We start from the raw sequence: 23,294 nt of genomic DNA, 5'->3' as shown, positions 1-23,294 counted from the left end.
GCCGTTACATACGTCTGACTAACTGAGTGATAGAAAGTTTTAAGAAGCAACGTCACAAAACACAACTTCAGAGATCTTTTATGTTATAATGGCAAGTAAAAAAATATTTTTTGTTTAATATGAAGTCCAGGTAATTAATGGCAAACACTGGAAGGTGGTCACTTGATATGAACATATATAACGAAATGTTGTATATAGTTTAATGTAGCGTAATGTTAAAGGTCCAGTGTGTAGGATTTAGAGGGATATACTGGCAGAAATGGAATATGATAAATATGTTTTCTTCAGTGGCGATGTCCCCTTTACCTGAAGATAAGAATCATTCGTGTTTCATTACCTTAGAATGTGTCATTTATATCCATGTAGGGAGCAGGTCATTGTCTGTGGAGATTTGCAGACAATTAGACTAAAACCTCCGGAACAATGAACACTGAAGGAATTCTCACTGAGAGAAGTCGGTTGTGCTCTGCAGTCGCCACTGCTTGATATCACAAATCCCCCTAAACTTAAATTCCCAGCAATAACTAAATGAATAGATCTGGATTATTAGTCTTTTATTTACTTCTTGCAGATGTTATAAAAGGATTTAAAGTCTTCCCTGACACAACATGCAGACACACTGCAGTTGCTTTGAAGAACTACATCAGAGATATATAACTGTACCTACTCGTTGTACCTGCAGCTGTAAGCATGTTTAAGCACCGATGTATTTACAGGTACATAGAATATCACGGAGCACTGATGAATCATTGATGTGTTCAGGTACTTTGAGGCCCACCTGGCAGTAAAGGCTGAACAGGTCAAACAGTCTCTGCACTCGTCAGATGGAGGCATCATTGTTCCCCAGCAGCCATTTTATAAGGTATCTGGTTCATTTATCATCATCCTGTGTGTACAGAAATGTGCAAAAGGAACTGATAAACCTCATAATGAACACAGTGTGTTGATCTTCTGACATATAAACCCCGTACTGTATGTACGTGTGTGTGGCTTCTCATTTCTAGGCGTATACGTACACCAGAGAGCAGATTATTGAGATGATGGAGTTTCTCATCGAGTGTGGGCCGCCACAGCTCCACTGGGAACCAGTAGAGGTTTTCTACAAACTGTCCTGTGTCCCTTTAATGCTGCAGCTCATATCTACAGCTTGTGACTGGAGGACTTACTATGGCAGGTAAAGTTGCATGCACGCTTAGTAGTAGTAATAATCATGGGAAGGTCACTTAAGGTAAAGCAAAGAAATGTTATGAAGGTATATCTCCGTTCACTTTATAAATATCACACAGCATTCAGATACAGGAATAAAATAACTGCACCCTTTTTCTTCACTTTCTGTGTTCCTCTCCTTGTATCTGTCTGTCTGTGCAGGAGTGACACTGTGCGTTATGCTTTGGACATCCTGGCCATCCTGATGGTGGTTCCTAAAGTGCAGTTGGTGCTGGCGGACACTGTGGAGGTTCTGGATGAAGCCAGGTCGCCTGTCTCCACTGTGGGTCAGTAGAACGGTTCCCTAAGAAATTCATCCCGTGCATCTTCTGTCCTGGATGTGCATCGATGTGTGTCTTGTGTCCGCTGCAGGTATGAGCATCATTCTGGGTGTCGCTGAGGGCGAGGTGTTCGTCAACGATGCTGAGATCCAGAAGTCAGCTCTACAGGTGAGCAGATGAATTCGTTCAGTAACTGACACTGTTTGTAAGCTGCGCAAGTGGCATGGCGATGTCAGTTCAGACTGAAACTATTGGTTGGATTGCCATGAACTTTTGTTGACACATTCATGTTTCCCAGAGGATCATTCATACCAACTATGGTGATCCTCTGACTTTGCCTCTAGCGCCACCAGCAGGTAACATTTGCGGTTTTCAGTGACATGTCCTGATGAAGTTTGGTACAGACATTCATGTTCTTCTCATTATGATTTCTAATAACTCTTAGTGCCATAATCAGGTCCAAATTATAATTTGTCTAATTCTTTGGTTTATGTTTAAATTCCTCCCAAACTAATAAGATTCATACAAGAGAAAATGAATTGCTTCTCTCGACATAGTAAGCAGTAACCACACTAACAAAGCTTCATGGTTTCACCTAATAACAGTGTTCTTATCAGTAAAATCCTCACTGATAAACAAGAACTCTGTAGGAACATGGCACAGATACTATTATCAGTTGATTTAACTTATTCCATTAGTTTATTAAATGAAACTATTTCAGAGAAATACACACACAAGCATGACAGTCATCAGTTTGTGCAGCAGTCTAACTCAGATTCTTCTCCCCTGTCCCACCCCAGGTGATAATAAACTGTGTATGCGCTCCAGACCAGAGCCTGAACACTGTGGGTGCTTTTGCTGTCACCCCCCTTAGGCCGTCCCTCCACCCCCAGCAGCCCCCCGCTCCCCACAACAGAGTGCTGGCTCACATGTGGCAACTGGTGCAGAACAACAATGGTATAAAGGTACGAATGAAAGGAGCTATAACACAGATAATAAAAGTATGTCGGCCCCCAGTGTCACTGACCGTCCCTCACTCCCATACCTGTCCCCCCCAGGTGCTTCTGTCCCTGCTGTCGGTGAAGATGCCCATCACAGACGCAGACCTGATCCGTGCCCTGGCCTGCAAGTCTCTGGTTGGACTCTCTCGCAGCTCAGCGATCAGACAAATCATCAGCAAGCTGCCGCTCTTCACAAGCAGCCACATTCAACAGGTCAGCACAGGATGACAAAATAACAAACACAAGTGCATGGAGAACATCGTGCTGTGTTCTGAAAAGTACAGCAAACATCTGTCAGTCGGTCCATCACTTCGGTCTAAACTTAAATATCTGATAATTCTCAGATGGATTGAAATGAAGTTTAATGCAGACATTCATGTTCTCCTCAGGATGATATGTAATTACTTTGGTGCTCCTATTTTTATCTAGTGCCATCTAATCATAGGTTCTAAATTAAATTTGTCCAATAGTATTTTTAAAAAGAGTTCTTAAAGGATCTGTCTACGACATTCAGAGTATTAAAGGTCCAGTGTGTAGGATTTAGGGGAATCTATTGGCAGAAATGGGATAAAATATTCATAACTGTGCTTTCATTAGTTTATAATCACCTAAAAATAAGACTCATGTTTTTGGTACCTTAGAAGGAGGCAATTATATCTACACATGGAGAGGATCCTCTTTTATGGAGTCTGCCATGTTGGTCTACAGTAGCCTAGAACGGACAAACCACACACTGGCTCTAGATAGGGCCATTTGCCTTTCCATGTTGGCCACCTCAGTTCTCCCATATGTTTGCCAGTGGGAGAGGTTAAACTTGGTTGTCATCTGTAAATCTGCAAATAATTGCTATGTAAAGATGAAGTGGAGTAATGGCACCCTGAGCAGAAAATGAAGTCACGCAACCTCTGCGTGTTGTAATCTGAGCTTCTCTGTTTTTTGTTGTGGTTGACTGTCTGGTGCCTGCTCTGCACTGTGCTCATATGGTGGTTTCTCTCTGGTAACTGCCCAGGTTAACACCGTTAGCTGTTGCTATTGTTAGCAACGGCTAACGGTGCTCTTGCTGCTAGCCGCCGGCTAATTTTGAGAGCTGCGTGCAGGCAACCTGAGTCAGACACTGAATTATAGATATGCTCCGTATGTTGTATACAGCTCCTTTAACATGCACACTTTCATTTTTACCCACTTTCATAAACTACTTCACTTACTTAAGTTGAAAAATCTGCCACACGTGATTCACTATTTAGTGCAGATCTGGATGGAGAGGTTTGTGTTTACTGTTGTCCAGTTTCTTCTCATATTTAAAAAGCATTCATGTTTCAGCTCATCAGACAGCGATAACTGTGGAATATAACCCACACCATACCAAGACATACCACTCCTTATCATCCTCCAGCACTCATCTTTGTATTTATTTTTATCTTTACCCCCTAGCTGATGAAGGAGCCAGTGCTGCAGGACAAACGGAGCGAGCACGTCCGTTTTTGCCGATATGCCGCCGAGCTGACTGAGCGAGTGTCTGGAAAGCCTCTCCTCATGGGAACCGACGTCTCATTGGCTCGTCTGCAGAGGGCTAGTGTGGTCGCACAGTCTCGGATCACTTTCTCTGAGAAGGAACTCCTCATGCTGATCAGAAACCACCTCGTTGCAAAAGGGCTCCATGACACAGCGAACACGCTTGTGAAAGAGGCGAACTTGTCCCTCTCATCCCTCTGTCCGAACTCTTCCTCCTGTGTCACCCCACCCTCCTCATCCCCAATGATTCCCAGGACTTGCCGGTCAGCTGGCGGGATCGCAGCTCGTTTTGCCAGCCCTGTTGGATCCTCCCCTGTGTCCTCTATAGCTGTAGCCTCCTCCACCACTCCCACTTCCTCTCGTTCCCTTGCTGTTCCTCACCCTTCATGCTCCTCTTCGTCTACTTCCACCCTCCCTCCTCCTCCTCATCCCACATGTCATGGGCAGGGCTCACATCTGGTTGGCCGGATTTTATTCACACGGGAACGCCCGCCTGCCCCTTGCAACTCAGGAAAAAAATTTCGTGCGCTGAAGCAGAAGTCTGACCACGGTGCTTTCATACAGGTCAGTGATGCAATTTGTTTATTAATCTTTTCCTATATATTTATTAATTACAGTGTAAATTGTTAATCGTCTAGTGGATTAAAACAATATTAAACAACAATTTTTATAACCACTCAACCATTACGATAATTTGTCATGCAAAATGCAACACTTAGTCCAGTTCTCTGTTTCCTCTGTTTTATATCATTATAAATTCGGACTGTTAAAAGTTATAACTTGAGCTTACAATAAGTTGTCTTTGGCTCTGAGAATGTGTGCTGAACATTTACACTATTTTTATGCCTCGTGGTCATTTTTTCAGACTCCAGCCATGAAGAAGCAGCTAGAGCGACACCTTCCTTCCCCCCCGACCCTCGACAGCATCATCACAGAGTACCTTAGGGAGCAGCACGCTCGCTGCCCCAATCCTGTCACCACCTGTCCTCCCTTCTCCCTCTTCAACCCCCACCGATGCCCCGAGCCCAAGCAGAGGCGACAGGCATCGCCCAACTTCACTGCCCGCCTGGGGAGCAGGGTGCTGTACCCGAAGTATGGAGGAGTGGACAGAGGGTGTCTGGACAGACATCTGATATTTAGCAGGTAATGGATAAACTCAGAGGTACAAATACCTAATGGCTTTGGTACACTGCTTGTTTTGGGATTGTTTAATCTTTCAGTGCAGGTTATTTAAACCTAGGTAAAATTTGTCAGTTTTAAAAAATATTGTGAGTCCTGTTGATTCTCTTCTGGTCTCTGTGTCTCCTTTTTTTAAAAAAAACAACAAAAAACGTCTGTTTAGGTTTCGTCCAATGTCAGTCTTCCACGAGGGCGACGGAGACGAGAGTGGTTTCACCTGTTGTGCCTTCTCAGCCCGTGAGCGTTTCCTGATGCTGGGGACCTGCTCTGGTCACCTCAAATTCTATAATGTTTTCTCTGGAGAGGAGGAGGCCAACTACACCTGCCACACATCGGCCATCACACACCTCGAACCCTCCAGGGTATGTTTACACTTCAAAACACCTGCAGTCATGTTTGTTGACAGGCTGAGAGCAAATCAAATAATGTAGTTTGTCATTAAATAAAATGACGATGTGTAACTTGAAACGTAACACGTTTTGTGTAGAATTTTGTAAACTTCTTTGATTTTAAATTAAAAAGTGCATATTAAAGTGGTCATTATGTGTTTCTCAGGATGGGAAATTGCTGCTCACCTCTGCTTCTTGGAGTGTCCCTTTATCGGCCCTCTGGAGTATGGATGGCGTCTTTAGCATGAAGTAAAACTCTCTCTCTCTCACACACACACACACACACACACACACGCACACTCTCACAGTGTTATCTTGAGACATGACCTTAGAGTCCATTGTTTCACTTGATGTATGGCAGGCATGTCCAAAGTCCGGCACAGGGGCTAATCATGGACCATGGACTGAGTTTTGAACAGCCCTTGGCTTGTCTCTCAAAATGCACTGTATGTGGCCCGATTGGTTAATCAAGCATCTCTTTGCATTTTTCCTGCTCATGATGGCAGGACTATTAAACCATTAGACATGCACCAAGAAAGAACTATGCAGGCAGACCTAATGTTTGTTAAACTGATGGTAAAGAAGCAAGTGGAAGGTTACCTGACAGCAAATGTTTCCTGCTAGGTAGCCGATATGACAGCAATGGCTGCTGCTGTCAGGAGTGGTGCAAAGTTGAATACTTTTTCACTGAAGAAACAGTTGCGTCCCATTTGTATGTGATTTATTTAAAAGCCCATAGTAGGCAAGAATTAGCTAGCACCCAAGGATTCTTTTACATTATCTAATCCAGCCTCCATTCAAAAAAGTTCGGACACCCCTGGTGTGTGGACTTAAGTGTTTGTTTTCTGTCTCAGGAACTCGTTTGTAGACGACCACTACGTGGAGTTCAGTAAACACTCTCAGGACAGAGTCATCGGCACCAAGGACCAAGTTGCACACGTATGTCACCCAAAATGTTCTGCCATGACTTAATTCCACTGAACAGACATTTTCTCTTGAGTTTACTGCTCTTAAACATCACATTCTCTTATGTTAGTAATTAGTAGACATTTCTCCTTCATCTCTGCCTCCATTTTCTTCTTCTCCTTTCTTTTTCTGCTTCCATGCAAATCATAAAATCATCAATCATGTGCTGCAGATCTACGACATCCAGACAGGTCAGAAGACTTTAACCCTCAATGAACCCGCCCTGGCCAATAACTACAAAAGGAACTGTGCCACCTTCAACCCCACTGACGACCTGGTGCTGAATGACGGGGTGCTGTGGGACGTGCGGGAGTCACGGGCCATCCATAAGTTTGACAAGTTCAACATGAACATCAGCGGGGTTTTCCATCCCAACGGCCTGGAGGTCATCGTCAACACTGAGATTGTATCCTCTGATCTGATCCAAGGTTTTTATTCTCTAAACTGCTCTTTTAACATGATGATCCAAAGTGACATAAATACACAAGCTTTGCACCTCTGATGATTGTGCAGCCATGTTAACGTTTGTAAACGCACATAAAGCTCAGTGACAAAAACTGCACGAGACTTAAACATTTGAGAACAACTCTTGGTGTGTTAGCGGGTCGTCTGTTTGTCTGTGGGCCTAATTGTTTAAATGAAATCTACATTTAAAGGAAGACGTTGACAAAAATGGTTATTTTCTTTCTTGCCCTGAGCTAGCTGAGAAGATTGGTACAATTCTGATGTCTGTAAGTTCAATATGAAGCCACCAGCAGCCAGTTAGCTTAGCTTAGCATAAAGACTGGAAACGGGGAAACTGCTAGCCTTACGTCATCTAAATGAAACAAAATCCACATTTAAAACTCACTGATTAAGTTGTTTTGTCTTGTGTGATTAATCTGTACAGAAAATGAAGTGTGAATATGATATGTTACAGATTTACGAGGGGTTGTGTGTGTTTCTCTACTGTACTGTCAAACTATTCCTTTAAGTCTTAATGTTTAAACTTCAAGCTCACTTCAGACTAAAGATTCCTGACTAGACCAGTTGAAAGTTGAAGTGTCTTGCAATGCGCCAGTCTGCAGCGTTCTTAAAACTTGCCAGTTTACACCAATCCGACCAGACGAGAGGGGGTATCTGTGTATTATCTGAGTAATGTTGATCTCATATACTGCATATTTTCCTCATGTTGTGCAGTCGCACTGAGCATCAAGAGGTGCAGGGAGCCAGCCAGTTTGTATCTGCACTGTTCTATTTGTCAGCCTTGACAGCAGGTGTCAGTGGGACCTGAGGACCTTCCACCTCCTGCACACTGTCCCCGCCCTGGACCAGTGCAGACTGGTCTTCAACAGCAACGCCACCATTATGTACGGAGGTACGGGCTCTTCGTCTAAATTGTTCCAAACTGATCCTTTTGAGCAACATGTGTGTGTCTCACTTATCACTGACATGTTATGGCCTATTACCCTCCAACACACACGTGTTTGTACAGCAATGCTGCAAGCCGATGATGAGGATGATGCCATGGACCAGCAGATGAAGAGTCCCTTCGGCTCGTCCTTCAGAACCTTCGATGCTACAGACTACAAGCCCATTGGTAGGTTGCACTTCCTGTTTATTTCAGTCTTAAGTCTTATTGCTCGACAACAGTACATGTAATTTTCAGCACTCTGAAGTGACATTAATGAGCTGTACACTGGTTTTCCAGGCTCTAAATGAAGCACATGTGGTACCTCAGTTATGACCCTCTGAACCTTTCATAACTTTTTTTTAACAGGAAACATAGATGGTGCGCCCCTACAGTATGTGTGGGATTCCAAAATGTCTGTTTTTGATAACTGTTGGTTTGGATCTTGACATGAAATTTCTTGATTAGAATAATTTGTTGTTAAGTTTCTGTTGTTTTTATGTTGCAGTTCTTGTTGTACGGTGACTTTTTATTTCCTCTTGGTTTTAGTTAAAAACTCAGAACTCGGTTTTGTTTGTGTTTTTCAGCCACAGTGGACGTGAAGAGAAACATCTTTGACCTGTGCACCGACTCCAAAGACTGCTACCTGGCTGTCATTGAGGTACTTTTGCTTGACTTTACGCCTCAGACTTAACAGTGTTCACGTTCAAATTAGCCTGAGCAGTGCTATCTGATAATGATATGGTATCTAATAACAACCATTATGGTCTTTCTCATAAGTAAAACTGAGCTTAACTCTTTGACACCAGTCTCAGCTTCAAGACTTTATATTCTTGTGTGCCACTCAGTGTGTTTACATGACATTAGAGGAAATCGATTTATTGTGTTAGTCCGACTTTTAGTAAACACTTAAAAATACATCTAAACATGTTAGTCTGACTGAAAGTGTACTGAATCGAATTTCTCAAAGTCTGGCTAACACACTCAGATCATGTGACTCCTGCATGTATACGGTCAATCAGACCCAAACTGGCCGAGGCGCTCTGAGCATGCTCCACAGTTTCCGCCCCGGGCTTTGACCCGGAAGTCCAAGAGGCATTAAATGTGTAAGAGAAGAAGAAGCCGGTAACAACATGGAGAAATCTGCATCCAGAGCCGTGACTTTTTGGACGGACCAAATGTACAGAGCTGTAAAGTTGTCCACCATGGTAGCAGTTAGCTGCTAGCTAACCGTAGCTAACTTGTTTGTCCATTGTTTGGTCTGTGATGTAATAGGTCAACAGGAAAAAGGTCCAGTACTAACAAGCTGAAAGGGGGCATATCTCCACCTATCGTAGAGGAGTCGCACATACTTGGCTCAATAAATGGATTCACCTCCTGTGCTTGTGTACTGTCCAGTAAAATGGCCTAGTCAAGCTGTAACTGTAGCTCCGCTTCACTGTGCATGTAAACGTACTGACTGTTTCTCCAAACTTGGAACTATTTGTATTCTCTAAAGCAAAAGTAGATACTAAATTCCAGCTTTTACAACAGCAGTACAACAATAGACTGTAATAATAAACATACACTGATATAGCATGATGCTGTGTGCATCTGTATGTTTCTGTGTACGAGCTGTCAAAACAAATATCTCTCTGTATCTCTTTATAACTAATGTGCAGAGTACCTAAAATCAGTGAACGTCCTGCACTGAGTTTGAAGCCTTGAAATCATGATATTAAAAAGTGATTATATGCAAAAGCACACATGAACATAAAGTGAAAATGAATATTTTGTCTTTTGCGTGTCGTTCTTTGAATTAATCAGAACAGGTTGAGTTGTATAGTTTGTAAAACTTTCTGTATTATAGTTCAGTAATTTATTTTCTGTTGTCTGTGTCCTGCAACTAACAATTATTTTCATAAATGATTAATCTGGCAATCAATTACTCAATAAATTCATTATTTGCTTGGACTGAAAAACGTAAGAAAATATGAAACAGTTATTGTTCACATCAGTCCAAAACCTTAAAGATATTCAGTTATCATGAAAGAGGAAGAAAAGCAGCAAATCCTCACAACTGAGAAGCTGAAATTAAGAGTGTTTCACAGAGAAATCACTAATCGACTATCAGAATAGTTGTTGATTACTTTTCTGTTGATCAGCTTATTTTTAATTGTACTTACTTCTTATTTTCATGAATATAAGTAGGTAAAACAGATTTCTTTGTTTTGTTTTATAATCTAGTTTTAATTTAACAGAAAAAATAGATGTAACTGGAAGCACATTTGAAACCACAGATTTGTTTTTTTTGTTTTTTTTTCATGTTGACTCTAGAACCAGGACACAGTGAGCTTGGACACGGTGTGTCGTCTGTACGAGGTGGGACGACAGAAACTGGCAGAGGAGGGAGACGACGATGATCAGGTCAGACGCTCAGAACTGAGTGTGAGGTCTGTCTTGGTGTCTTGACTGTTGGTTTGTTGGGTAACTGATCGTCTCAGAGCAGGAAGTTTGTTTTTTAATAGGGGGATTATTGTATACTGAGACAATGAAACATCTGATCAAGTGCACACATGTTTAGTGATGATATGAATAATAAATATAATAGACAATGAGGGATAGATATGAATACACTGGATATATGAGCTGCACACTTGACACTGTGTAATCATATATATTCTGATGATTTTAGGCTGTATGATGTGAGTACTGACAGACAGTATGAGCTATCTTCAAATATTTTATTACACTTAAAATGTGTGCAGTAGTTCAAAGTAAACTCAAGATGCCTACAGCTGCAGTGCTGTGTCTCTTGAAATCGTGTCTCTAACAATAAAAACAAGTTAAAGTGAATCATCTCCAATATAGAAAAAATCCTGTCTCATCATTTTCAGTCAGATTAATGGTAACTTAGAAGTGTTTGTTTTTAACGCATGTTATGTCATCCTCCAGGATGATGAAGATCAGGATGATGATGACTCCTCAGACACAGATGACGACGATGACGATGATGACGATATGGACACAGACCCGCTCATAGAGGAACTGGCCAATAATGACGACCCAGACTATGAGGACGGAGCCAACTCTCCCACAGATCAGGAGGTAACAGATCTCACACACCTGAGTCTGAACTTTATTTCATGTTTCTGATGTGCACGACTTCTGTTGGTTAGTTTTGGTAGCCCAAAAGAAGTGACTATCAAGCGTTTAAATAACTTAATAGACGGATATATATAGAGGAGGGTGACGTTTACAGAGCAAGCCCAAATAAGCAACTCCACTTCAGTAACAAGCCCAAAGTCGCGGCTAATTAGCAGACCTGGCAGCCCTGCGGCTTGTCCTCCTCACATTTCTTCCGTCCTCCTGCTGACGTGGGACGTATCCCGCCTCTCATTGGCTGATGCTCTTTGTCAGTCGTGTCACACTTCTCCAGTTTTCTAGCATGCCAGATATCCAGTCCCAGTCACAGACGAGGGGGCGACTTGCTCGTAGGCTTGTTCACACATGAGGACTCGTTGTGGCAGATTATCTGCCGACTCACCTCCGACCCAAGGTGGCTCTCAAGATCCTCTGCGACGTCAAAATTGCGGTAAAAATCGTGTAATGTGAACAAGGCTTTAGTCAGCTGTACCTTGGGTCATGACATGACAGGAATGTAAAGGCCTTTGTCTTCTAATCTACAACCTGTAACTACAACTGTGAAGAATCTAAAGAGTCTGAAAGGACTCAAAAACTTTAAATTCTTTTTCTATTTGTTTTTCATCAACAAAATCTTGAATCCATTTTGGAGTTCTGTCCCTTTTTTGCAATAGGTCACTCCCATTGCCACACCCCCGTTTAGCCACTTGGTATGTACACAAAAACACACCTTCTCTCTCACATACACACACAAACACACAGTTGACGTTTGTTAAGTTTCAGCCTCTAAGAGCAAAAACTGTGGCTGCCAAAGGCTGGGGCGACTTTGTGAGCCACAGACAGAGAGAGCTATAAAGCTGCTGGTCAGAGCTAAAAAGGAAACAAACAAACGAAAAGCAGCTCAGATCTCAGGCATGTTTGCTTGTGATGTGGATGCCTGCTTATTAGTTCTGTCCATCCATCCCTCCATTTTCATCTGCTTATCTGGGCCGGGTGACAAGGGCAGCAGGTCGCAAGGTACGCCCAGACATCCCTCTCCCCAGCGACACTTTGAAGCTACTCCTGGGGGTTCCTGAGGTGTTCCCAGGCCAGATGAGATATATGATCCCTCCAGTTGTGTGTTCTGGGTCTGCCCCGGGGCCTCCTACCAGTTGGACATGTCCTGGAAACAGGAGGTGCCCAGGAGGATTCTGATTAGATGCCTGAACCACCTCAAGTAGTCCCTTTCAAAGCGAAGGAGCAGCGGCTCTACTCCAAGCCCTCTCCAGATGTCTGAGCTCCTCCCCCTATCTCTAAGGCTGAGCCCAGACACCCTTCAGAGGAAACTCATTTCAGTTGCTTGTTTCCATGATCTCATTCTTTCAGTCACTACCTAGAGCTCATGACCATAGGTGAGGGTTGGGACGTAGGTGGACAGGTAAATCTAAAGCTTTGCCTTAAGGCTAAACTCCATCTTCACATTATTTTTATCAGTTGCTCTGGATAATAACAACTGAACTGGAAAGATGACGGTAAAAGCTTTAACCTGTCCACACGCTTCTTGTTGTTTCCCAGTGGCTTCTGGTTTTTACTGGGAACGATCCCCAGTGATGTTTATTTCCCTCCTCTCCTCAGATTGCAGATCTTCTTGGCAGCAACAGCGACGACGACAACAGTGATGATGATGATGATGAATCAGTAGACTCAGAAGGCGATGCATACAGAAGTGACGATCCCTCCGACCCATTTGACTACCCAAATTGTAAGTAACAGCGTTTGTTCGTCAGCTTGTTAAATATCCTGTTTGGTTCTTCCGTATCTCAGCATGTCTGTACCGTCATTGCAGCAGGGGAAAGACTGTAATGGAGAATAACAGCACTTTCTACCGTGCCTAATCCCCCGTAAAAGTTTCTTAAAGGGATAGTGCACCCAAAAATGAAAATTCAGCCATTATCTACTCCCCCATATGCCGAGGGAGGATCAGGTGAAGTTTTAGAGTCCTCACATCACTTGCAGAGATCCAAGGGGAGAGGAGGTAGCAACACAACTCCACCTAATGGAGGCAGACGGCGCCCCAGATTCAAACGTCCAAAAACACATCATTGAAACCACAAAATATCTCCATACTGCTCGTCCGTAGTGATCCAAGTGTCCTGAAGCCCCGACATAAAAAGTTGTTTGGAAAACGTCATTTGAACTCTGTTTTTAGCCTCATTGTAGCCTGTAGCTCTGACTGCCTCTCTGTGTACCGCGCTCACGTGTGCATGCTTGCATGAGACTGTGAGACATGGGCACCGCCTTCATGTGTGTGATCACTACGGACGAGCAGTATGGAGATATTTTGTGGTTTCAATTATGTGTTTTTGGACGTTTGAATCTGGGGCGCCGTCAGCCTCCATTAGGTGGAGTTGTGTTGCTACCTCCTCTCCCCTTGGATCTCCACAAGTGTTGTGAGGACTCTAAAACTTCACCTGAGCCTCCCTTGGCATATGGGTGAGTAGATAATGGCTGAATTTACATTTTTGGGTGCACTATCCCTTTAATACAACCAGACCTGTTCCAGCAAGATTATGATCTGAAATCAGGTAGATAACTTGACATTAGCATGTAGCTACATGTAGCAGTGTATATAATTGAACACTTGCTGTAGCATGTCTGGAGCAAATGACCACAAACAAGTCTGTCACTATCTGACGTCAGCTTGTAGCCAAAGTAAAAAACAAACAAACGTTGGAAACAGAGAATTCAGAATCAGAGTCAGTTTTATTATCTGAGACTTTGGTCACATTTAATTTCAACACCAGACACTGTAATATATATATGTGACAGAAAATGAGTGAAAAGCATAATAGGTCCTTTTTGATATTTTATAGACTCAACAATTAATAGAGAAAATAATAAAAAAAAAGATCAGTAGTTGCAGCCTTATACCTCTATGTAGCTTTTTCCCTTCATTTCATGTTCACTGTTGGAAATGTGTGTCCTCATATTGCAGTCTCCCCAGGAGCGTCAGATGATGAGAGTCGGATCCTTCAGGCCCTCAGGGAGCACTGGCCCTCGTGACCTGAGTGAGGACGCTCCTCTGCGGACAACATGAACCTCAACAAGGCCTTTTTTTCCCTTTTTAAATCATCATTTCTCGTTCTAAAAGGCAAGTTGACTGTGAATACACTGATATGCACATCGATGTCCAGAACACCTGTGACATTCCCTCTCTGCGTTCTGCAGTTTAGAGACACGACAGTCATGACGAATAAATTTTCCCCCCACGGGGCTCAGATGAGAACACTGACTTTTCACTGGACCTTGCTTTCTGCTTTGCTTCAGTAGGAGAGAGTATTTGTGAATGAAAAGTATTTATGGTGTTTTACCTGGCTCGCTGCCTCTGGTGTTGCTCTTGTACTCACTGACCAACTAATGGAAACTTATGTGAAGGAGTTTTTATAGTTTTTTTTCCCCCCATTTTTTCTGTGGATGGATAATTTAAGTTTAATCAAAAAATTTCACAGCACTTGAAGCCGTAAATTTAAATTAAATTGATATTTAATAAAAAAACTACATCAGTGTTTTAGCCACTGGCCAAACATTCTGGTAAAACCTGGTCTCCATACTTCTGTAGAGAAAGGTTAGTGTAGTTCATTTATTTCCACACTGCATCAATCCTCCCTACATATTTGTTTTCTTCCCAAACAATCGCAGCTAAAAGCCAAATATTCACATAAAGGCAGCGACCAATGTGGAATCACAGGCTCATTCAGCATTCCTCATTTTACAGCAATAAAAACATGAACATTTTTTATCCTCAAATACACCCAGAGACAATGTAAAGTCCCAAGAATGTTATGTAAAGATGTAAAGATAGAGTGAACAAAAGCTAGCCGTAGATCTTGCTCCTTAAGCCTGCTGGATCATCACAGAAATGCTCCCATTTTGCTCGCGCATATTAGAAATATCTTTGTTTCCATGCACCGAATAAAAACACCAACTTTTGTGTCTTGTGAGGAATCAAAATACCCAACTCTTCATCAAGCAGTAGAGGTTTCCACTGTGTCTGTGGGCTGAGATCAGCAGTTTGTTAATGGGATAGGTCAGATTGAGGTATTTGGTGTATTACCTATTATAGATGTCAGCCGGCACGCTCCCAGTTAGGAGAAGCCGACAGTAACAGCTTCAATTCGTTCTACCATCTACTGTAGGTAATGCACTGACTATGCTAAGTACCTTATATAACCCCACTTAAAAAACCTTCTGTGTCCAAACTTCTGTACTTCTTCTTTTAACATCCAGATCAGATTTTTGCAGAAGGCGCTGATGCATGCATCACTATGAGCCATTTTGTCCTTTGACGCTGTATATAATTTCGCCATAAAGTCAATGATGACCCAGGCGTGGCAGTGACATATAGTTTTGTTTAATTTAAGTTATTTTGACTTATTTTAAGTTTAATTTATTTCAATTTTATAGGGGTTGATAGCTTTTATGTGTTGGGAGAAATGTTTGTAGCCCCTGTGACCCTCAGGTTTCCTTTTGTTTGGTAAACCAGCAGCACTAAGTGGTTGTATAAAAAAATTCTTTAAAGGGTAAGTTTGGTGTTTTTCAACCTAGACCCTGTTTTCCCAGATGTTTGCGTCTAAGTGACTGGTGGGAACAGAAGTCTTTGAAAGTGGTCCAGTATTGCGTGAGAGAGCTGCAGCTGGCAGCAGTGAAACAGGCTGCAATGTAATCACTTGGGGCAATTATGCACTATTATTGTATGTCCTCCAAAAGAGCTTGTTTTTGCCACTGACGGGCTCAGATTATTATTATAATTGTCTCACATTATGGAAAGTATCCTTACAGAAAGACCTTTGTTGGAAAGAGTGAGGTCCGTTTCGTTTGTCCCAAAACAGCCTCGAAATTGCCAACGCCAAACACACCAGACGCCATTTGAATAAATAGTAATTTTAGCGTGTGTAGAGGCAACATATTGTCACATCTAACAGGGTGAGTAAAGGGTTTAATTCAAACCAGAGTTGGTCATTGTTGGAACAGTGGAAAGACCAGCCAGGATGGGTTTGTGATTTTTATTTTGTTTTTTTGGACTTTGAATGAAGTAAAATTACTGTTTATTAAAATGGAGTCTGGTTGCTTTAGCAATGGTGATTGTGAGGCTTTTTTTGGTTCTCTTTAACAATAAGGTCTATCTCTGTAGTGATTCATTTCATTATGTTTGTCAGTTGCAAAAACATTTATTGGGCGTTAATTGACGATGCACAATTGCCCCAAGTGGTAACATTCCAGCCTGTTTCACATCTGCCTGCTGCAGTCTCACCAAACTGGACCAGTTTCAAAAACTGTTGTCTGTTATCTGAATATTTTTAAAAGAATACTTAAACTGCAAAATTCCATTTGTATGCCAAGTACTCACTGTGCTACCTTGCATTCTTGGAGACTTTTTTCCTAACATGCCTTGATGGTGAACGGAGAATCCAAAAACTGCAAACAGTCTTCATGAGTTGAAGTGAATGGGGACCATATTTACAGCAAAACTATATTAAAACACTGGTTTACGAACTCTCACACTCTCCTGCGGTTTATTCCAAGGTTCATTTATCCTGTCGTATTCTCAGTACTTCCCAAACACATGCATTTTCACAGGCGTGGACAAATTGCGTCCCTGGGATGTTTAGATATAGTTTTTTTTGTTGTTTAACGTGGACCCTGACTACTTCAGTTCAGTTCATGAAGAATATTTGCTTTTTTGGGATTCTCTGTTCAGTGTGGGCGCATGTGAGAAAACCAATGTTTTCTTCATGAATTTAAGGTAACACGCAGTAAGTAATCGACATACAAATGGACATTTTGTGAGTGAAGTGTTCCTTTAAAGTCTCAATTTTCTGAGGACAAAAACCAGCAGAGCTCTCAGTGAGTTACTGCGTCAACAGTGTGTGAACAGCAACATTACTTTTTGGGAAAATACTACTACTAATGATAATAATATCAGTGTTAGAGCCAGTGTTATATACATGTCATGGCTGTTGGATGGACATTTGTAGCAGCTGATAATGTTGGCGAGCTTCAAATGGGATAGAAACACAGTCAAACATGTCATAAGTTATTTACATTATGCAACGATGGTTACGTCAAATGTGTTATCGAAGTTTGATTTAAATCATTATTGAATAAACACCGTGAAGGTGAGCAGGTGTTCATTTTCATACATTTAAATTAACATTTTGTTTGTGTCATTTTCCAGCAATTAATTAATTATCAGCTGCTACAAGGTTTCAGACACAAGGAGGAAAATATATATTTGTATTAGCACAGTATTTCTATTTTACAGCGCGCTTACCTCATCACTCAACAGTCGACCATAGTGAGTGTCATCATTACGGGTTAACAACACAACCAGTTGACACAAGGAACTTTATTCTGTATATTACATTTGTCGTACCAACACGAGGCATGTTGGTGTCTTCATGCTGTTCTAACTATTTTGAAACTGCGTCAAACAATCTGTGACAGATTTCATGAAGCTGTAAGGAGCCTGGATTGTGTCCACAGCTGTTTGGAGTGTCGTTTGATTTTGCTTTTCCTTTTGTTAAAGATTGTTCTGGTGATAAACCAGTCGACGTCGCTGCTGTTGGATGAAAATGTTACAGGGTCAGGGTTTGTGTTTTTCCAAATGATCCAGAGGTTTTTACACACTTGATGTCTGTGTCAACAGAAGTCGCTTAATAAAAAAGTACAAGAAAAAAAATAGTTTTCATGCCACAGCAGCTTTTTGGAGCCATATAGTCAACAGTTTTACAATAGATTGTATTGTTTATGAACATGTTTAAATTGTTGTAAATGGTTAAGAGGATTATCAGTTCAGTTAAGTTCTACTTTAATAATAAAAGATCTTTTCCCTTCTTGTAACTCCTGCCTTGTTTCATATCAGTGATACTTCAGTGTTTTTCACATGAAGAGAAGCTCCTGTGTGTTTCATACTGTGTCACCGTTACAGCAGTTTGTAGGACTTTAAGGGACAGTTTGCCTCAAAATCAAACACACATTTTCCTCTCACCTGTAGTGCCATTTGTCAATCTATATTGTTTTGGTGTGAGTTGCCAGCCCGTTCTAATGTCCACCTCATCAAATATCACTGTTTTGTCAGTGGATCTCAGTGTCAGTCACCAAGTCACGTTTTGCATATTTGGTGTGGCAGTAGCTCAGTCCATAGGGACGTGGCTTGGTAACTGGAGGGTTGCTGGTTCAAGTCCCTGCACAGACCAAGTATGGAGCGTGGACTGGTAGCTGGAGAGGTGCCAGTTCACCTCCGAACCCCCAGCTGCTCGGGGCACCTGTCCAAGAGGCACCCTTTGCAGTGGTATGAGACACACTGGGCGGTTGTTTTTGACACAATAGGCAACAACTCAGCTCATTAAATACTTCCGCTTTGTCGGTGGAACTCGGCGTCAGTCACTGAGGCACAGAGGCATCCTTCGTGGCTGCATGATGCATGCTGGGCAGCAGTGTTTTTGATGAAGTGGGCAACAACTCAATTCATGAAATACTGCCGCTTTATCGGTGGAACTCGGCGTCAGTCACTGAGGCACAGACGCACCTTTCACGGCGGTATGCTGCACGTCAGATGGCCACCGGCAAGTGCTGCAATATACAGAGCAAGAAAGTCTGAATAGCTTGGGCGGGAGGGGAGGTAGTGTTGTGCCAATTTGTCCCCAACCTGGGCCAAAAAAAGAGTCTGGATCTGTTGTTAGCACTTTGTCAAAAACACCTTTGTCAGAACCCACTGGCATCTCAAAAATACTCTGAAGACAAACACTTGAAGCTGGAATGTGATAGTTTATTCTGCAACATCAATAAACCTGCGTCAAGCTCCAAAGCTCTGACTGCTGTGTGTGTAGCAAAAAGCAGCTTCTTATATACCCAAGAAAACTCCTTTTTGGCGAAGTTTTCCCAAGTCTCCACCTTATTTTCAAAAACCAAAAATATGTGGAGTAAACTAAGTCATAATTTCTGGAAGACTCATTGCTGTTGAGCGTTTCAAATGTATTTTGGCATGTTGAGCACCACACGCAGAGTGGCATCTAGTTACATTACATTGGAGAGAAGGCAGACATCTCTAACACTTGGCAACTCACACCAAAACTATCGAGACTGATAAACAGCACGACAGGTAAGAGGGGAAATATGTGGTTTTGATTTGGGAGTGAACTGTCCCTTTAAGAGTTGTGTAAGGTCACATTTTGGTAGATGTTGACTGGGTAATAAATCACAATTTAAGAAACTTTAATTATCTTCCACAAAGTCATAGTTCTCAGTCAATGATCATGTCAGTTTTTAACTCTACATAATGAGAAATGTGATTCTTGTTTATATTCTGCTTGTCCAGGATTGTAGGGTTGAAAACCTCTCAGTGATACTTTGCTGTTGGGTGTGTTATGACCTGAATCAGTGACTAGAGGCCAGTGTTGCATTGTGATGAGTTCAGGTGAACGTCATTCTGCACGGTAGATAACTGACATGAAACACACTCATATCACATACTGTGATCAACAGAGTGCAGAAGTATAAATGGGTATTACACTGTGGCCACCATCTTATTTGCATGTGCTTCATCAAACACACTCACCATATTTATCTGATTCAAATAATGTGTGGGAGAGATGGACAAAGAGGATCCTCATGCACCAAGGTCTCTCTTTACATCCAAACAGCAGTGACTCATACAAGATATTCTCTCACACAGACAAGTTCCATTTATGCTTTGTTCAGTGTGTTCAGTCACATTTTAGCCTTAAGTTTAAGATAAAATGAGATAAAAGAAAAATCAGTCACTTTTTACCCACAAACTTAAACAACAAACCCTTTACCAAATTTCCTATTATGCAAAAATACCTAATAGTCTGCACTGAATTCTCCTCATTATATGATGATTAATCTAATGTGCTTCTGTATTTAATTTCCTGCTTTGGTTCAGTTTAATGTTTGTTTCCATTTTTGCCAATTTCATATAACTCCATATCTATTTAATACGTTAGAACTATATCAAATAAAACTGCTACTTAAGAGATATTTATAGAGAACAGAACCTACTGAAATTGTAGATAAATAAATTACTTATTAAATTAATTTATATGCCATTAGATATACCAAAAATAATATTTAAAAAAAAATTATGTGGGGCGCCCTATGTGCAGGGCTGTTGCCGCAGCGGCCCGGGCTCGACTCCAGCCAGTGGCCCTTTGCTGCATGTCGATCCCTTTCTCTCTCTCCCCTTCATGCTTGTGTTGTCCTATGCATTAAAGGCTAAAAAAATAAAAATAAAAAAAGCCCCAAAAAATATCTTTAAAAAAAAAAAGTCATTTGATGTATTCAAAATGATATTAAAATAAATTAATATGCCATCAGATGTACTAAAAATAATATTAAAATTAAGGTATGCATTAATTATTTGATAAAATGTGCCAAACTGATATTAATTCTAATTTGCTGTTATTGTTTTTACCCATTTACTTTCCTATTTAGTTTTCTTTTATGTTTTAAATATTTTTTCAATTTTATTCAATTTTGCATTTATTTTTTATTTTTAAATTTATTTATTAGCTTTATTATTTTGCCCCTCATCTATATTATCCATTTGATATCAAGAACATTACCCAAAATTAAAACAAAGTTTTTTTTGTTTTTTTTTTGTTACATATCACATAAACTGCATTAAGTAAAATAAGAGGATTTTGTAAGGGGAAAAATCTCTGTCTCTGATTCTCTGCTCGGAGTATATGATCACGTAGAGTTGCTCTTAAAGGGACTCTTTAAGAGAGTTGACTCTCTTCTCTGTAAGTAGCTTGATCGTGTTCAGTCTTATTGCTCACAATCAAATCTCTTACTCATAGGTTTGTTTATTTCTTAAAAGTTTAATAAATGTATGCCCTTGTTTTGCCTTAGTGACGTCTGTGTCCCTGCTGCCGGACTGTCTGTAGTGTTGAAAAGACACTTGGAGCTCAGGATTTCGATAAATAATGAGACATGATTTGCTTGTGTTTACAGGCTTAAATGTTTCATAGAATTCCTTTGAATATGATTCTATTGCTCCATTATCAGCTGTGTGCTGAGGTGTTTAATCAAGCTTATTGTGGAGTTTCATTGTGCCGCCGGCCGTCACTGAGCTCTGACAGGTCTAACTGAAGGATCCTCTGCAGCAGTCGATCATTACTTGTCAGCACAGTGCTGAACATACAATCGAGATTTCGACTGAAACGACGGCAGCACCTCAGAGGTCATTTTAGGTCATTTACAAAATATGAGAAAGCACTTTTACAAAGGCAGGCAGGGATTTCAGGTGATTATAAACACAAATGTAAATACTGCACATCCTCAACTGCTGCCTTAAATCCTCTAATTTCAAACTGTTTTGTTTTGCACTGTTTTTTTGTTTTGTTTTTTTAATAATGCAGGGACGGCTTGCTTTATCTTCAACAGCTGGTGAGAGTCAGCGTATCAGCGCACATACTGATTTATTATCTCTTTGTGTTTAGGCAAAGATGATGAAAGTTTTTCTTTGTCATGACTGAGAGGTTTGAAGCTTCTGTTCTGTGATCAATGGCTTCAAAGTCTGTTTATGTTGTTGGCAAGAAGTGACCAAGAGGAGTTCTTCTGTGGGAATTTCAATCTCTTCTCCTCTCTTCTGCTGTTTACTCCTCTTCCTCTGTTTCATTTGTTCGTCCAGCCTGTCGTCACGTCGCTGCCTTTCTCCTGTCTCTGCACAGCTAGTTAGCTGGCCTTGACTGGACCAGAATACTAAGGAGTTTATGTGTGCATGTGTTTTTTCTTTCAGTTTTCTCAGTGTTTCAAAGTCTTTCAATCAACTCCTCACTCATGCCTCTTGAATATGTGATAATGTTATGACAGGTCTGGAGACAGCAGTTTTATAGGCGAGTGAATTACCAAGTTTTGAGGTAGGTATTAACTTATTGCACAAAATCAAATGTGGTAACACACCAAATAATACTTTCCCACCCTGTGAAACACTTAAGAGATAAACAGACAGTCACTTTTAACCTAAATGGAATGCAGCCATTACTGGTGTCATTAATTACACCTGTGCTCCTTCTGCTGTGACGTTTCAGTCAGACAGATAAGCACAACTTTATTTATACGGCACCTCTCATACAAACATGCAAAGTGCCCCACATTGCAAGATTAAAACAATGCACGTGGAAAAATAACACAATAAAAAACTTGCAAGACTACAACAATATCATGTTCATTTAAAGACTAGGGACATCATCGCTGACCTCTGCCTCAGATGACGAGGCACGGGAACAACAACAATGGTCAAAGTCCACTCCTCGGGAAAAGAGAGCCTTGATCCAGGATGAGGTCCGGAGTCTTGAGGAGGAGGAGAGAAGAGCTGAAGATATTGGGCTCGTAACGCAAGGTGTCTGGACAAGGCGGGAACTTCCTAAGGGGACAATCATGTTGACTGAAATGTGGCAGCTGGAGCCATTTAGCATTTCCTTCTGACACCCTCCTAACCCTGGTCAGCTCACACAGGTGGGGAATAAAGGAGGACCCCCTGTATAGGTTATGTGGAGCCAAAGGATCCATGATGCACATCTTATCGAGGTGCAAAACAGCTCTGAGCCAGGGGAGATACAGGTGGCACCATGACAAGGTACTGACAACACCTGCTGACATCTTGGAGCAGGAAAGAAGACAGAAACACCAAGCCAAAACAAAGACACTGCAGAGCATCATCAGCTTTGTAAAAGAGGTTCAGGAGCCTGTTGACCAGGGCGAAGCAGAACAACATCTGCTGCAGACATCATGATGTGGTCTCAGGATGGAAGTCAAGTAATCCTGGTAGAGCTAACAGTCCTGTGAGGAAGCGGCTGAGAGGAAAAAAAGCCAAGTACCAACAGTTGGTCGAGGATTGTCCGGACAAAGGATGCACAACATGGCTGTTCTGGAAGTGGGATGCAGAGGATTCCCAGCTCAATCAGTGTGGAATATGATGACAAAAGTCGGAATAAGAAGGCAAAAGAGGAAAGCCGCAGTTTGAATGTTGGGGATAACTTCCCTGTACCTTTCTCCAGCCACGTCAGGAGTCTTGGTGTCATTCTGGATAGCACTCGTTCATTTGAACCCCACATAAAAAAACATTACCTGGACTGCTTCCTTCCACCTCTACAACATTTCCAGACTCCGCCCATCACTGTCCCAGTCCAGCACTGAAGTCTTGGTCCGTACATTTGTCACATTCCATATTGACTACTTTAAC

At 41.6% G+C, this 23,294-nt stretch overlaps 1 protein-coding gene across 2 annotated transcripts in view; it reads left to right on the top strand.

The window, feature by feature from the left end:
* The window catches only part of LOC125894618 (DDB1- and CUL4-associated factor 1-like), a 30,039-nt gene extending 12,113 nt beyond the window's left edge, over positions 1 to 17,926 (top strand). For both annotated transcript variants that reach the window (XM_049586165.1, XM_049586157.1), the window contains 19 exons: positions 763 to 862; positions 1,005 to 1,174; positions 1,369 to 1,493; positions 1,579 to 1,655; positions 2,288 to 2,452; positions 2,546 to 2,701; positions 3,920 to 4,564; positions 4,866 to 5,143; positions 5,343 to 5,541; positions 5,735 to 5,817; positions 6,423 to 6,507; positions 6,707 to 6,940; positions 7,798 to 7,891; positions 8,009 to 8,113; positions 8,512 to 8,585; positions 10,241 to 10,330; positions 10,859 to 11,011; positions 12,662 to 12,788; positions 14,022 to 17,926. In XM_049586165.1, coding sequence (XP_049442122.1) covers positions 763 to 862; positions 1,005 to 1,174; positions 1,369 to 1,493; positions 1,579 to 1,655; positions 2,288 to 2,452; positions 2,546 to 2,701; positions 3,920 to 4,564; positions 4,866 to 5,143; positions 5,343 to 5,541; positions 5,735 to 5,817; positions 6,423 to 6,507; positions 6,707 to 6,940; positions 7,798 to 7,891; positions 8,009 to 8,113; positions 8,512 to 8,585; positions 10,241 to 10,330; positions 10,859 to 11,011; positions 12,662 to 12,788; positions 14,022 to 14,089 — 3,028 coding nt within the window. In that variant the 3' untranslated portion in view covers positions 14,090 to 17,926. The remainder of the gene's footprint in view (positions 1 to 762; positions 863 to 1,004; positions 1,175 to 1,368; positions 1,494 to 1,578; positions 1,656 to 2,287; positions 2,453 to 2,545; positions 2,702 to 3,919; positions 4,565 to 4,865; positions 5,144 to 5,342; positions 5,542 to 5,734; positions 5,818 to 6,422; positions 6,508 to 6,706; positions 6,941 to 7,797; positions 7,892 to 8,008; positions 8,114 to 8,511; positions 8,586 to 10,240; positions 10,331 to 10,858; positions 11,012 to 12,661; positions 12,789 to 14,021) is intronic.
* Positions 17,927 to 23,294: the final 5,368 nt, after the last annotated feature.

Source organism: Epinephelus fuscoguttatus, linkage group LG1 (genome assembly GCF_011397635.1).
Source record: "Epinephelus fuscoguttatus linkage group LG1, E.fuscoguttatus.final_Chr_v1".
NCBI classification, from domain to species: Eukaryota; Metazoa; Chordata; class Actinopteri; order Perciformes; family Serranidae; genus Epinephelus; species Epinephelus fuscoguttatus.
This window is presented reverse-complemented; position numbering and strand designations above follow the sequence as displayed.